This window comes from Mus caroli, chromosome 4, assembly GCF_900094665.2.
Source record: "Mus caroli chromosome 4, CAROLI_EIJ_v1.1, whole genome shotgun sequence".
Taxonomy (NCBI): Eukaryota; Metazoa; Chordata; class Mammalia; order Rodentia; family Muridae; genus Mus; species Mus caroli.
The window spans coordinates 38,090,146-38,104,603 of NC_034573.1; the positions used below are offsets into that span (position 1 = coordinate 38,090,146).

At 47.2% G+C, this 14,458-nt stretch overlaps 1 protein-coding gene across 2 annotated transcripts in view; it reads left to right on the forward strand.

Moving 5' to 3' along the window:
- The window catches only part of Clta (clathrin light chain A), a 29,717-nt gene that overhangs the window by 13,581 nt on the left and 1,678 nt on the right, over positions 1-14,458 (forward strand). Inside the window, exons 2-5 of one of the 2 annotated variants that reach the window (XM_029475938.1) lie at positions 1,974-2,011; positions 3,063-3,180; positions 8,613-8,724; positions 13,398-13,451. In XM_029475938.1, coding sequence (XP_029331798.1) covers positions 1,974-2,011; positions 3,063-3,180; positions 8,613-8,724; positions 13,398-13,451 — 322 coding nt within the window. The remainder of the gene's footprint in view (positions 1-1,973; positions 2,012-3,062; positions 3,181-8,612; positions 8,725-13,397; positions 13,452-14,458) is intronic. The other variant, XM_021159538.2, reaches the window with a different exon arrangement.

The following is a 14,458-nucleotide window of genomic DNA, read 5'->3' on the forward strand; positions in this document are numbered from 1 at the left end:
CTCACTCTGTAGACCAGGCTGGCCTCGAACTCAGAAATCCGCCTGCCTCTGCCTCCCAAGTGCTGGGATTAAAGGCGTGCGCCACCACACCCGGCGAGACAGATATTTTTTAAAGTACCAGCAGAAGGCCAGTGAGATGGCTCAGTGGGCGAAAGCCCCCCACCCCCCCCAAACCTGATGGCTTAAATAAAGTGTAATTAGTTCGTCCTTCCTTCCTTCCTTCCTTCCTTCTTTCCTTCCTTCCTCCGAGACAGAGTTTCTCTGTATAACCCTGGCTGTCCTGGAACTCACTTTGTAGACCAGGCTGGCCTCGAACTCAGAAATCTGCCTGCCTCTGCCTCCCGAGTGCTGGGATAAAGGCATGCGCCACCATGCCCTGCGTATAATTAGTTTTAAAAGAAAAAAAGATACTGTTGTGGGATAGCCTGTGCAGAAGCCACAGAGTAACAGTTGGTAACATTTGCAGACAAATTGAATTGAAACTCTCAGGGTTAAATGTCATAAACCAAGTTGAAAACCAATATGGGGTGTTGGGATGTAGCTCAATTGGTAGAGTGCTTGCTTAATATGCATGAAGCCCTGGGTTCAATTCCCAGTACCATGTAAACTGTCTTATACGGTGGTGTAGGCCTGTATTCCCAGCACTTGGGAAGGGAGGCAGAGTATTACAAGTTTGAGGTCATTCTCACCAACATGATGTTTTTCCATGATGTTTGAAGACAGCCTGGGCTACAGTGAAAGCCTGTGTCAATTAAGCACGCGTGCGCAAATGATGAACGTAGGAGATGGCTCAAACCCTGCACAAGCGAGACCCTGAGTTAGATTCCCAAGTACTCATGTGAAATCTGGCTGCTGTGGTAGATGCCTGTAAGCCCAGAGTTGAGAGGAGACAGGATCCCTGGTGCTTGCTGGCCAACCAGCAGACCATGTCTTTAAAAATAAGGTTGAAGTCACTTGGGGGAAGATATCCAATGAGAACCCCTGAGCTCCACGTGCATGCACAGGTGCACAGAGAGGCGCCTGGGGAGGGAGGTGAACAAAATGGGGAAATACTTGCAGTATTATAGATTTATTAATAAAGAGAATTTCGAGATCAGAAGACAGTAAAGACAGGCAGATCTCAGACAGTTGAATAAAGAAGAAAGTCAGATGTCAGACGCCTTGTTGTCTCACTTGGAAGAGGAACCTTCAAAGTCATACATACCCTGTGGCCTGGCAATTCTTCAACAAGAAATTCATCAAAGGACTACACCAGCCAGATACTTTTATTCACTGTTAGGAACCTTTGTTAGAATTATTAGGCTATATGCCACCTACCTTTAGTTTCTTTCTGTATGGTTCAGCCTGGAATTTGCCCAGGCTGGCCTCACAACCCTTGATCTCCTGCCTCAGCTTCTGAGTGCTGGCACTACAGGCATGTATGAACACAGATAGTTCATATCCACACCCTGGCCCCTGTGTGTGTGCAGGTCAGAGCAAGCTTGCAGGAGTCCTGTTCTACTGTTTGGGTCACAGGGAGTGGACTCAGGGTGTCAGGCAATTTTTTTTTAATTGTGTATATGAGCGTTTTGCCTGTGTGCATGTTTCTGCACCATTAGGGTGCCTGGTACCCATGGAGACAGAAGGAGAGCATTGGATCTCCTAGAACTGGAGTTACAGATGGTTTTAAGCTGCCCTGTGGGTGCTGGGAATCAAACCTGCATCCTCAGAGGGCCTCCAGTGCTCTTACACTGTGCCATCTTTCCGGCTCCCTTCCCCCACCAAAGTATTTTGCCTTTTGATCCTAGGGCCTCTCTGAGGCATGCAGGCTAGGTAGGCTGTCTTGCCATTGAGCTATGCTCTAGCACTGCTGTCACTTCTTACAGGCTATTCAGTAGCTCCTAGTTGCTGCAGCACACAATATTGTATTCTCGTATATAATCCTTAATCCTTAAGTAGCCCTGATTGACTTGCTGAAATCTTATGTCTTACAGATGCTGTTGACGGAGTGATGAATGGTGAATACTACCAGGTACAGAGTGCTCTTAACTATATTAAATAACAGTAAACTAGAGCCTTAACTGTGATTTGAACTGACTGACCTAAAAGAGACCCCAGCGCTGGTGCACTGTCTGCCAGAGTAGGCAGTGGGTGGCAGTGGTGGTAAGAGCTTTTTGAAAAAAAATTAGAATTTGAAACGATGATCATCAGCCTCAATTTAAGCACTATGTGCCCTATGCCATATCCAGCACTATAGAAGTCACTGGGAACAGTGTGGGCCTGGCTGTCCTGGGATTCACTAGGAGACCAGGCTAGGCTGCCTCACAGTTTAACTTGCCTCTGCCTCACAGTTTAACTTGCCTCTGCCTCCTGAGAGCTGGGATCCACCACTAAGCCTGGCTTTAACTTTAACGCTCTTTCTTTTTGTTAGAGTCTAATAAGGTCAAGCTGGTAATAAACGCCAGTTGGCCACATAGTATAATTCTCAAATCAGTTTGCAGCTATGAGGTTTTGTCAATGTGTTATTAGGTCTCAAGTCTTTACTCACTACAGAAAAGCATCCCTGCCCTCTGACTCATGGTCGTCTGCAGTTTTTGATCCTTCCCTGATTTGACTATAGTTGCTATACATTTTCTTTTGAATTCTTTCTTAAAATGTACCGTTTGGTTAGATGGCATTCAGTGACTGTCTCCTGCATGGTACAATGTCACTTGAAGCCTTAGGCTCTAGGCTTGGCTTTGTTACTTTGAAGGTAGCGCATATCTCTGTCGAGTGAGGAGAGAGACCGATCGCAGTGTCCTACTGTGTCCCTTACACATCCAGCCTCAGCTTTCCTGTCACCCACTTGTGTCCCACTTTTTAACAGATAGCAGCTAGTCTGCCTCCCTTCTGAGAGTGCAAGGACCCAGCTCGGTGATGCTGTAATGCAGGGAGCGCTGGTGGCTTGTCGGGTTCTCCTGTTGCGTTAAGAGTCCTCCTTTAACATTTTACACAGCCTCGCTATGTGACCTGTTCTACTCTCAGGAAGAACATTTCAGAAAGGACCGGGGTACTGATAGAGTGTGTAATTGTTTTGTGTTAAGGAGAGCAATGGTCCAACAGACAGTTACGCAGCCATTTCAGAAGTGGATCGATTGCAATCAGAGCCTGAAAGTATCCGTAAGTGGAGAGAAGAGCAAACAGAGCGCCTGGAAGCCCTCGGTAAGGAATCCCTTTTTGCCTTCGGGTGTCTGTTTTCAGTAGAGTAGCTGACCTGGCCTGTATTCTCATCCCTCGGAAGCGTGCATCAGCCCTAGTGTTTCTGATCGGTCTTGAGGAGGTTTTATTTTTCAGACTAAAGGTCGCAAGACCACTGGCAAGGCTATACTTCATCATAGGCTATTGCATGAAGAACACAGGAGTATAGGGAAGTGTCTTCTCTAGGAAGAGCCCTGGATTTGAGGTGAAAGGCTCAGTTCAAGATTCCACTTTGCTGACTGTGGGGGCACCTGGTTCCCATCTTTCATTCTGTCATCATCTGAGAGGAAGTCAGTGTTACTGACCTAGAGCTGAGTGCTGTTATAAGGGTATATGGGAACTTGAAGTACTGTTCATTTGAGCGACACTGATGGTTCATTTGTCATTTAAAAGATGAATCTAATGTTAGGAAATGTGTTCGTAACTTTGCATTGCTGTGACATCATAGTGGAGAGACTCAACTTAAGGAAGAAGGTTTGATTTGGCTCATAGTTTCAGAAAAGGGCTCCTGGCTCTATGATTTTTAGGTCTGACAAGATAGAAACATCCTGGCAGAACAGACAAAGGACATTGTTACCTCAAGGCAGATAGGAAACAGAGGACCCAGGGGCTAAGGACGTCATTTACCTTCAGAAGGACTCTCAGCAGCCACCACTTCATACAAGCTCCCCTTTGTCTGTTACCACATCTCCCAGTGGTCCATTCTGTTGTGAATCAGCCATGGATCTACCCATCAATTAGGTTGGATCTCTTGTAGTCTAGTCACTTCCCAACAAATAGCACAGTGAGCTTTTTTTTTTTTTTTTTAAGGTTTATAGTTAAATTTATGTGTATGAATGTTTTAGCAGCATGTATGTCTGTCATGTGTCTGGTACCTGCAGAGGTCAGAAGAGAGTGTGGGATCCCCTGCACCTGGAGGTATGGATGCTTGTGAGCCATTATGTGGATGCTGGTCTTCTAAAGTCCTGAATCTTTTCTCAAGCTCCCTACATGAGTCTTTTAGGGGGTCCTAGCCTATCGTATCCAAATCATAACAGGAATCCTGGACTTCTTTTCTTAGCCTGACTGTTCCTATAAGGTAAGGGTTTTTTTTGCATTAAAAAAAATATTTATTTTTATTTTATGTGCATTGATGGTTTTTGACTGCATGTATGTCTGTGTGAGGGTGTCAGATCCCCTGGGACAGGAGTTACAGACAGTTGTGAGCTGCCATGTGGGTATTGGGAATTGAACCCAGGTCCTCTGGAAGAGCAGCCAGGGCTCCTAGCTGCTGAGCCCTCTCTCCAGCTCCCTTTTGCATTTTTGTGAGTAAAGGTATTGAGGATTATAAGTAGATTGTTTGAAGCACACAGCTAAGAAGTGGTAAAAACAAATGTGAGTTTGTCTGCTGTGCTTCGGGATCCACATCCATCCCACCAGCCACACTGCTTCCTAAGTGCATCCGTGTGCATGGCCATCTCGCCGGGCGGGCCAGGCCCTGCTTTGGCATCAGCTTCTGGTAGAATTGTATACCTTAATGTCACCTATTCTTTCAAGATGAGGGAAGCCTGCTGTGACAGTGTGAGGAGGTGACCAATAGCATCTCTTTGTAGTCCTGCCTGCCTTGGCCTGCTGAGTGCTGAGAGTAAAGGCGTATGCTACAGTGCCAGCTCTTAATAGCTTTCATTTAGTTAGAGTGTGCATCTCTATGTGTGGGCTTCATTTATTTTTAGATTTGTTTATTATATTTTGTGTGCCTTAGTGTTTTGTTTACATACACACACCAGTGGTGCCTGGTGCCTTCAGAGGCCAGAAGAGGGTTTGAGATGCCTTGGAACCAATATAGATGGTTGAGAGCCACCATGTGGGTGCTAAGAACCTAACCTGGGTGCTCTGTAAGAGCAACAAATGCTCCTAACTGCTGGGGCCTCTCCATCATCCCTGTGTGGTGTATAGAGAGATGTGCACATCCTCCTTCTGTTTTGGCTGGTTAGTTCTAACATACAGGTGTAACTCCTACAAGTAGTGAAGTTTTCATGTACTTATGCCAGTATTCTCCCAGACTCTACCTGATGAAACATGGCTCCTTAGGTTTCAGATGGGGTAACTGACTCCTAGAAGTAGGGAGAGACCTTGTCCAAATAACCTAGCCAGTCAGTGCCAGACCTTTTATCCCTAGTTTCAAAACAGAGTGACCCTGAATAGCAGTAACTAAATGTCTCTTCCTAGGTAGAGATGCTTGGTATCTATGCCTTTGGCCAGTTTGTTTGTGGTAATACACAGTATAGTAGCCCTGACCGTATGTGGGTACTCAAGTACTTGCACCTGAATTCAGAAGCTGAGTTTTAAGCTTTGCTTATGTTTAGTAAGCTTACACTCCAGTGGCCACGTGTGGCTGGAAGCTCCTGTATTGGAGAGCGTCCTTGCACACAGGATGACAGGGCTTAGCAGCTGTGCTTGTTTGCTTGCTCTTTGTCTGTCTTTAGTGACGGCTTGGAGGCAGAGTTTGTCTCCCAGAAAGAGTACATTTTGGTGGTAGGAAACGTCTTCTTTCTTTTTTTTAACCACCAAGTTTGTGTTTGGAGCAACTCTTTGAAGAATTTTCCTAACCAGGGCTCCCTCACCCAGCTCCACCACAGAGTCTCCTAGTGTAGCCCTATTTGGCCTGAGATTTGTTGTGCATACCAAACTGGCTTTAAACTTAACAGCTTCCTGGGCACAGAGATTACAGATACGCATCCCCAGTCCCAACTCAAGATGGCCACTTCAGGGAAAGTCGAACATTTGGTCTTGTATTGCAGTCAGTGTTTGTTGGCAGTTGGGGTTTCACCCTTTTTTTTTTTTTTTTCTGTAAGAACTGAGAGAGCACGCGCCGGTGGCCGTGGTCTCAGATGGCTCCTATAAGGAGTGGTGAGGCTGGCTGCCTGGGGAGGAAGGCTCCCCCGTCAGTGTGCCTCGCTCTCAGGAGGCTCCTTCCTTCCCGCTCCAGCTCGTGCTGTTAGAGCTGTGTCCCATCAGGCTGAACAGTAAGGACTCTCAGTTACTTCTGCTAGCACATAGTGAATCTGTAAGCCAGCAGACAGACAGGCAGCCTGGGTTTTATACTGCATACACTGTTACTTACAGATGATTGCCCATTTTACTTCAGTTAGACTGATCCTAACATTTAATGAAAAATACATACGCTGGCTATGGTGATACCCCCTCTAGTAATTGGGAAACATACAAGTTTGAGGCCAGTTTGAGCTATACAGCAAGTCCATTTTGGGCCATGTAATGAAACTTGAGATAAGAAAGACTTTTTTTTTTTTTTTTTTTTTTTAAAGACACGGTCTCTATTGTGTATCTCTTGTTTCTCTGGCTGTCCTGGAACTTGATACTTAGATCAGACTGCCTCAAATTTACAGAGAACCATCTGCCTCTGCCTACTAGTTCTGGGACTAAAGGTGTGTGCTGTCATGCCTAGCCCTAACAAAAAATAACTTTAATGATTGTTAGAATACATAGAATATAGTCTAATCAAAAGGCAATTAAAGTTTTAAACATTTCAAGGTTCTACTGTGGAACCCAGGATTGGGCTTGGGTCATCAGGCTTGCATGGCAAGTGCTTCTACCACAGGGCCATCTTGTCAGCCACAAAAGGGCTGCGATTGGGAGGTAGTCCACTTTGATTTGGGTTTGGTAGTAGGTTTTATTTCATTGAAGCTCATGTGGCCTCCTCAACTTTGAGAATCGATAGTTTATCCTCTGCCCCGTGTGTGTCATGGACAAGACCATCAGAAATCCTCTGCCAGTGTGTCAGACGCTTTAGTGGAAACCCCACGTAGACGGGTCTCATGTGAGCGCCAGGCCGTTTTCGCTGAGTTAAACAACAGAGGAGAGTCTGTAACATCAGGACACTTGAAGGCGACTCCCACGGGTGCCCAGGAACGCTCTTGCTTCTTCAGACCAGTCTTTACTTGATGCCACCCCGCTTTCACTCTCCGTCTTCAAGATGCTAATTACAGGGTGGGCTGCCTCTGCATTCCTGGTGGCCTTGATGGTTATATAATCATGTGGTTATTTCCAGGCTCGCCTACTGAGGGAAGTCAAGTATGAGCTTGAGAGCAGACCAGGTCTTTGTTCTCCCCTTATCCAGGGCAAGTTCACTCAACTTTTTGAGGTTTTTTTTCCCCTCCCTCACTGCTGAAAATGAACCTAAAATGTGTCTTCTTGGGAGTATTGTAAAGATTGAAATATATGTAAATCACAGGCCACAGAGGATGCCCTGAGAGCATGTCTGACTGTTAGAGTGACTCGCGGTGCCGCTGGCATGATCATGCATCCCTACCTTTGTGACGGGTGATCTTCAACCAAACCTTCACATGGGAGTTGGAAAGATGGCTTGGAAGTTAAGAGCACTGGCTGCTCCTGCAGAGGACCCAGGCTGAGTTTCTAGCACCCACAGAGCAGCTCACAACTGTCTGTAACTCCATCTCACAGGTTCTCATGCCTCTGGCCTCTGGGACCTGCATATGTGCCTGATTGTGTATGAGTGTATGTACACACACCAAAAAAAATAGTTTCCAAAGGAGAAATGTTTGAGAATCCAGGCTAGCAAACCTACATATGTGACTTTTCTGAACCTGCAGTCTTGAGCCTTTCGGCGATTGTTAAACAGTGATCCTGTGTCCTTGGCCCCTGCAGCTCCCTCCATCCCTGTTTTCTTTCCATTAGCTCTGACTTGTGAGTCATTTCTACCTCTGCTAATTTTACTGTTAGTTTCCTGCCTCGCACAAGAGTTTCCACCGTATTTATAGTTAGGGGAGTAACTTTGTGTTGTTTAAAAATGTGAGTGGTTACATTAGGGGTGTGGACCATGTTCATTTCTAGAAGAGTTAGGCGCATCTGTTGATTCGTGGGAGAGTACTTGCCCAGCATGCTCACAGTCCTGAAGTCAGTCTCCAGCAATACAAACCAGGGCATAGTCATATATTTCTGTAGACTAGCATTCAGAGGGGGAAGCAAGAGGCAGAAGTTCAAGGTTTTCACCAGTGTCATAGGTTTAGGGTCATCCTGGGCTACATGAAACACTGGCTCAGAAAAAGGAAAAAGTTGTATGTGTGCCTGTGCACCATGTTTGGAGTACCTATAGAGGCCAGAAGAGGGTATTGGACCCCCTGGAGCTGGACTTAATGATGGTTGTAAGCTTCCGTGGGATGTGGGTGCTGGGGATGGAACCCTGGCCCTCTGAAAGAGGAGCCACTGCTCTTAACTCATGAGCTACCTCCCATCACTTTTTCCCTGGCATATACATATATGCTCAGACATTCTGATAGCTCTGTAAATTCAGTAGGACCAAAACATTACACGTTGAAATGAACTTACTTCTGCTTTCCCTCAGTTGTATTCCTCTCTCTCTCTCTGTCTCTTACAAGATGCCAATTCTCGGAAGCAAGAAGCGGAGTGGAAAGAAAAGGCGATAAAGGAGCTGGAAGAGTGGTACGCGAGGCAGGATGAGCAGCTACAGAAGACAAAGGCAAACAACAGGTTGGACCTTTCTCTGAAACTGAGTCAGATCCATTTGAGAACCCAGTCCAGGTTCCTGGCTGTGCCTGCCTTCTTAGAAAGGCCTTGGGGATCTGGAAGAAACTGCTAGAAACAGAGGCTGCAAGTCTTCTGGGTCTTGTGAGCAAAATTCAACTTGGATTGAGTTTGGCTCTTAAACTGGGCCTGGTTTCATCAACTGTAATGGCAAGATCTGGGAAGGTAGGCCCTGGAGCCCTGAGATGAAAGGTCGGCTGCAGAGGCTCCTTACTTGGGAGAGAATTACAGACTAAGTATACAGATCCCCTAAATGTAGCCCTGCCCTCCTAAAGAGGCTTTCTGAAGTCCGTTCTTAGCATGGACATGCTCTGTAATTAGGTAGTTCAGGATGTCCCAGCATGGACTGCAGGATTAAGGCTTCACCGACGACTGCCTGTGCTTAGGAAGCTCTGGGCTCATAAACATGCTTTTTAAAAGAAGGGCTGGAGAGATGGTTCAGCAGTTAAGAGCACTGACTGCTCTTTCTGAGGTCTTGGGTTCAATTCCCAGCAACCACATAGTGGCTCATAACCATCTGTAATACAATCCAATGCCCTCTTCTAGTGTGTCTGAAGGTAGCTACAGTGTGCTCTTACACACACACACACATTACACTTACTGAAAGTTAATGCTGCGGGGAGAGAATACCCCTTCTCCTATCATTACCAAACAGTAGCTGTGGTGTGCACTCATTTCTTGGAGGTAGCCTAGGGAGATACTCAGAGTATAGCTCCCTGCCACAGGCAGATTAACTTTCTGCTGGATTCAGAGCCACCCACCTTTTACCACGTAGGAGGCATGCCACTCATTTCATTGTTTAAAAAAAAAAGACAAAAACAGAGCCCAAGGCAGACTGGGCCTTAGGTTATTCACTGTGGGCTGGGTCTGGCATTTCGGGGGCAGCTCTTAGAAGGAGATCTGTCAGAAAATATAGCCAGCTGCTGCCATTGTGAAACAACTGTGACAGAATAAGTGGGTTCTTGTTAAGACAGGCCTTTAAAACTCCCCGTGTTTCTTGATCATCTTTGACATTGTCCTTTGATGCCAAGCCTAGGCCTCTCAACCTGGACATTTCTCTGAGGGGTGTATTCTAAGACGGTGCCTTTCAGGTTCCATTTGAGTAAGGTGGGAAGGACTTTGGTCAGGGTCAATTGCCATCCGGCCACCCAGAGCCTCTGTGCTGATGTGAAGTGTGAAATGTGAAATGCCAGGCTCCTCCGTTCTTGCCACCTCTAGATGATTCCCCTTCAGGATCAGGTGTGGCTCTGCAGTAAAGAACAATGTTGCAGTGGGGAGTACACCCCAGCAAAAGTGCCTCAGCACCGCTCCACTCTGGAGGCCCTGGGGCAAGTCCACTAATTCTTCCTGCATCGAGTCCCATGGCTTCAGCAACTTGACAAATAGACCTTCAAGCTTAATAATGAAGACATTGGGGACAGGCTTTCTATTGCACAAGTTTGTGCTTACTCCCTTTATTTAAAGGAATACCCCATTGTCTATTAGAGGAACTTAACCTTAGAGGGTGAGGTTCTGAGCATGTAGTCAGATTGCAGTACTTTAGTTTACTCGGAATTGTAGAATGTGGAGTTGCCTGACCCTCCCTAGTTTCTGATTTGGTTTTTCGAGACAGGGTTTTTCTGTGTATCCCTGGCTGTCCTGGAACTCAACTCTGTAGACCAGGCTGGCCTCGAACTCAGAAATCAGCCTGCCTCTGCCTCCCAGGTTCTGGGGTTAAAGGTGTGCATCACCACTGCCTGACCTCCCTAGTTTCAGAGAGAGGAGATTTCTTATGGAGTGTTAACACATGGATGTCGGAAACCTGCTGAGTCTGCCTTAGAAAAGCTGCTCACAGCTCAGGTCTGCGTGCATAAGGTTAGGGGATGCTAACCACCACCCCCACATCCTAGCACAGAAGATACCTTTTCTACTCTTTAGTCCTGTAGATTTTGTTTTTTGTTTTTGTTGTTTTATTTTTGAGACAGTCTTTTCTGTGTAATCCTGGTGGCTGGCATCAAATTCAGAGAGATCCTCCTGCCTCTGCCTCCCAAGTGCTGGAATTAAAGGCCTGTACCACCACTGCCTGCCTTCCAGTGATTTCTTTAGAGGATGGTGGTTAGGAGAATTTATAAATCATTTGAGGTGCTAGGAATGAAGTTCTGTGATGCAGGACTTTGTGTTAAATCCTCAAAATGACACAGGGAAGGAGGGGTATCAGCCAAGCCATGGGTGGTACCACACTACTATAATCAGATGCTCTGAAGGTTGAGACAGAAAGGAGGCTAACCTGGAACATAGAGACCTATTCTGAAATAAAACAAAACCCCTCACCACTTGGGAGCACATCCAGGCCAGGTCCTCCTGAGTGAGGTGAGGAGGAGTCAGCAGAAGGGTAGGGGCATCGTGGTGGTGGTGTTTGGTTCCCATGTAGCCGGTACTGTGTTGTCTATGCCAAACCTTATCTTTTACCCCAAGTTAGGGCCTACCTGTTATTGCACCAGAGCGTGAGTCATTCAGTTGTGGCCTATGAGAAAGAATTCCCTTTTCAGAGACTCAGAACGGTGGAAGTCTCCTGCAGTTCATCCTTGGGGGACAACTCTACAACATTTCCCTTCCCAAGCAAGAAGAGAAGCATTCCCCTTGTTAGAGGCCTCTCGTGTTAGGACTTTCAGCTCTAACCAAAACCATTTAAGGAATTAAGTCCATTATTCTTAGCAGTGGTAGACTTCCTTTTCCATGCCCACTGTAGAGCTATTTATAGAATGGAGTTCTGAATTGTTATTTTAGGCCTTTGGTCAGGCATTCCTCTCCCCGGTTCAGGCTTCCCTGAGCCCTGACAGGTGCTGATTCCACGTCAGCCTTACCCTGGGAGGAGAGCAGACAGGTGGGGCGCCTGTGCACTAGTGTCTCTAATTTTGTCCTTCAGAGGCCCTGCTTGTCTTAGAGACAAGCTCTTTATTCTTGGGGCCAATAGTTAAGAGGCAGGGCCTCACCAAGGCCTTTGTTGTGAAGTGATGCCCTGAGGGGAGGCAGGAGACCTTTCTTCTCCCCCAGTGAGAGCACAGCAGCATAAATGGATTAGGCTAAGCCTTCTGTAAACTAAAGGGATTAGGGTGTAGAGCTGCCTGCCCTTCTGTGCCTCCCACGCGCCTGACTGACTCACCCGCAGCTTGAGTCCCTGAGTTACAACCAGGCTGCTCCTTTTGCTTTCTTTCCATCTCCACAGATCTATCCTCTGTGTAGAGAATTAGGAAAGAATGAAGGGTATGTGTGTATTTTAAAAGTAAACTAAAACCTCTGGAGGTCTAGTTCAGTTAGTCGATTGCATGGCCTGTGTGAGGCCCTGGGCTTGGTCCGCAGCACTGCCTGAAGGGGATCCTCACGATCCCAGCATTCCTAAGATTGGGGGCGAGAGGTAGGAGACCTAGAACATCAAGGGCATCCTCAGTTACCTGTCAAGTTTAAGGCTAGCCTGGGCTACATGAGGCCTCGTATCAAAATGAAATAAATAGAAACTAGGATATATGTTACTAGAATTTGCTTTCAGATAAATGTGTGTGTAAGCTGATGAGTGACCTGATTGTCCTTTAAATGGCCTTCCAGCCAATGTCTGCCTCCTCAATTTTGGGAGGCCAGGACTACAAAGTGAGATCCTGTCTCACAAAACAAAATTTTCCTGTTTTGTTTTTTGTTGTTGTTTGTTTGTTTTTTGTTTTTTTAAATCCTAAAACAATATAGCAAAGGACAAGCGGAGACTTGGCAGGGTTATTCCCAGTGTGCCTGTGCCCTGGTTAGTCACATCCTGCACCTCCCCGCCCCACCCCTCCCGCCCCGAGTATATAAGGACTTGGTGAGGTCAGGATTTTAAGCTACACTTTGTCAAAAGCCCAGACTGGCATGTGTCTAGAAACTGTCCTGGCTTCCTGAGCAGACACGGAACCCTGGGGCCCAAACTAGCTTCCATTTCCCCAGAGCACTTACCCCAGCCTCTTCTACGTCTAAGGCCGGCACTGTGCAACGGCCAGGGGTTTTTTATTCCACCAAACAAGTGTGGGAAAGCAGTGGTTGGGTCCAAGATTTGGGATTAAATCTTTGGGGCTGTGCCCATCTGTTGGCTGGTAGTAGTCATACCCAGTGATAATTCCTGAGGCTGGCAGAAAGTCAGCATGGCACCCTGAGCTGGCAAACGTTAGTGTATAGTGAGGAAAACTAGTGTATAGTGAGGAAAGGCACTGCGATCCACACTGCCACTGGGTGACCAAGTCTTCATCGCTGAGCCTCAGTCACCTTGCCTGGGAGGAGGGCGAGGACACCGTCAGCCACGGTGCTGACTAACGGTTGCCGTGTGTGGAATGGCATGTAGCCCATAACAGAGTGCTTACTAAAGGGTGTCGCCGGTGAAGCCCCAAGCTGACGCTGCAGTGCTCTCCTGTGGCGGGCACCAGGCAGGCCAGTTTCCAAGATGCCCCTCTCTGTGCACTGGAGTGCCCACCGCTGGAAGGCCCTGGGTCTGACGGAGCCCGGGAGCAGCTCCCCGGGGGCTGTCAGGTGCAATACTGTGGGGTTTAGATGTTTCTGCTTCTCAATGTTCTCTCTTTTTTCCTGCCTGCTTGCCTGCCTTTGGACTTCTTGCTGTCTAGGGTGGCAGACGAAGCTTTCTACAAACAACCCTTCGCTGACCTGATTGGTTATGTGTATGTTGCAAAACTAATTCCTTTTCTTGTTTTGATTCTTTCTGCTTAGAGTTAATGCTCCTTTTTGTCACGAGTTGCTTTGCTTTTTAAATCTTTCACATTGGCTCTGTGGGGCTGCTTGAGAGTTGATAAGCTAGATATGACCGCTGTTAATCTTGCACAACTGTCACCCCCTGCTCTCCCTGTGGCCATTTGCATACTGGAGGTCCTGGAGGGAAGCAAGCTTCCATGGTCTCTCTGGGAAGGGTTTCTTTTGGGCTTAGGTGGGTCTGACCATTTGCTGGTGCTGCCAGCTTCCAGGCCCTGCTGCCTGCCTGTCTGCCCCTACGGAGCCGGCGGTGACCTAAGATGTTGGGGCCATGGTCTGCAGCACCATATTACCAGAGTCAGAGCCGGGGCGCAGGAGGTGGAGGCTCTGCCTTGCCAATTCCTGATCCGTAAAGAACGTGAAGTGTCACTCACTCAGGCAGCGTGGGTATCTGACACTGTTTCCCTGGTCTTAGATAGCAGAAATTGCTATTTTAGTGGCTAGCTTCTGGTGCCCTGTCCTCTTGCCCAGCACAGAGCCTCCCTAGTGAAGTCAAGATACTCAGAACTGTCCAGTAAACTACTGCAGTTTTCTCCCCCAGAAAGGTACTTTCTCTAGCAAAGCTTTTTTGTTTTTAGTAAAGATCCTTGTTAGTGAACATAGTATTGCCGAGGACTGGGAATAGTCCTGTTTCCTTCTTATGACAGAACTAGGAGGGAAAAGGAACAGCTACTTGGGGAAGGTGGTAGACAGAGTCTCTTGGGGCCCATGACCCTGGGATGGCCACCTCATTAGACAGCAGAGCTGGGTTTCCTGGGCCCCAGGTGACTTTGCAGTGAAACTTGTGAAATGCTGGACTTACAGGTGGTAACTTTTGGAAGTTACCTTTGGGCTGTTGTTCCAGCCAGTTAGTTCCCACAGGGCGGGCTGATCCCCATGAGAAAGACTGTTGGAGTGGCATCCTGCCAAAAAGCAGCTC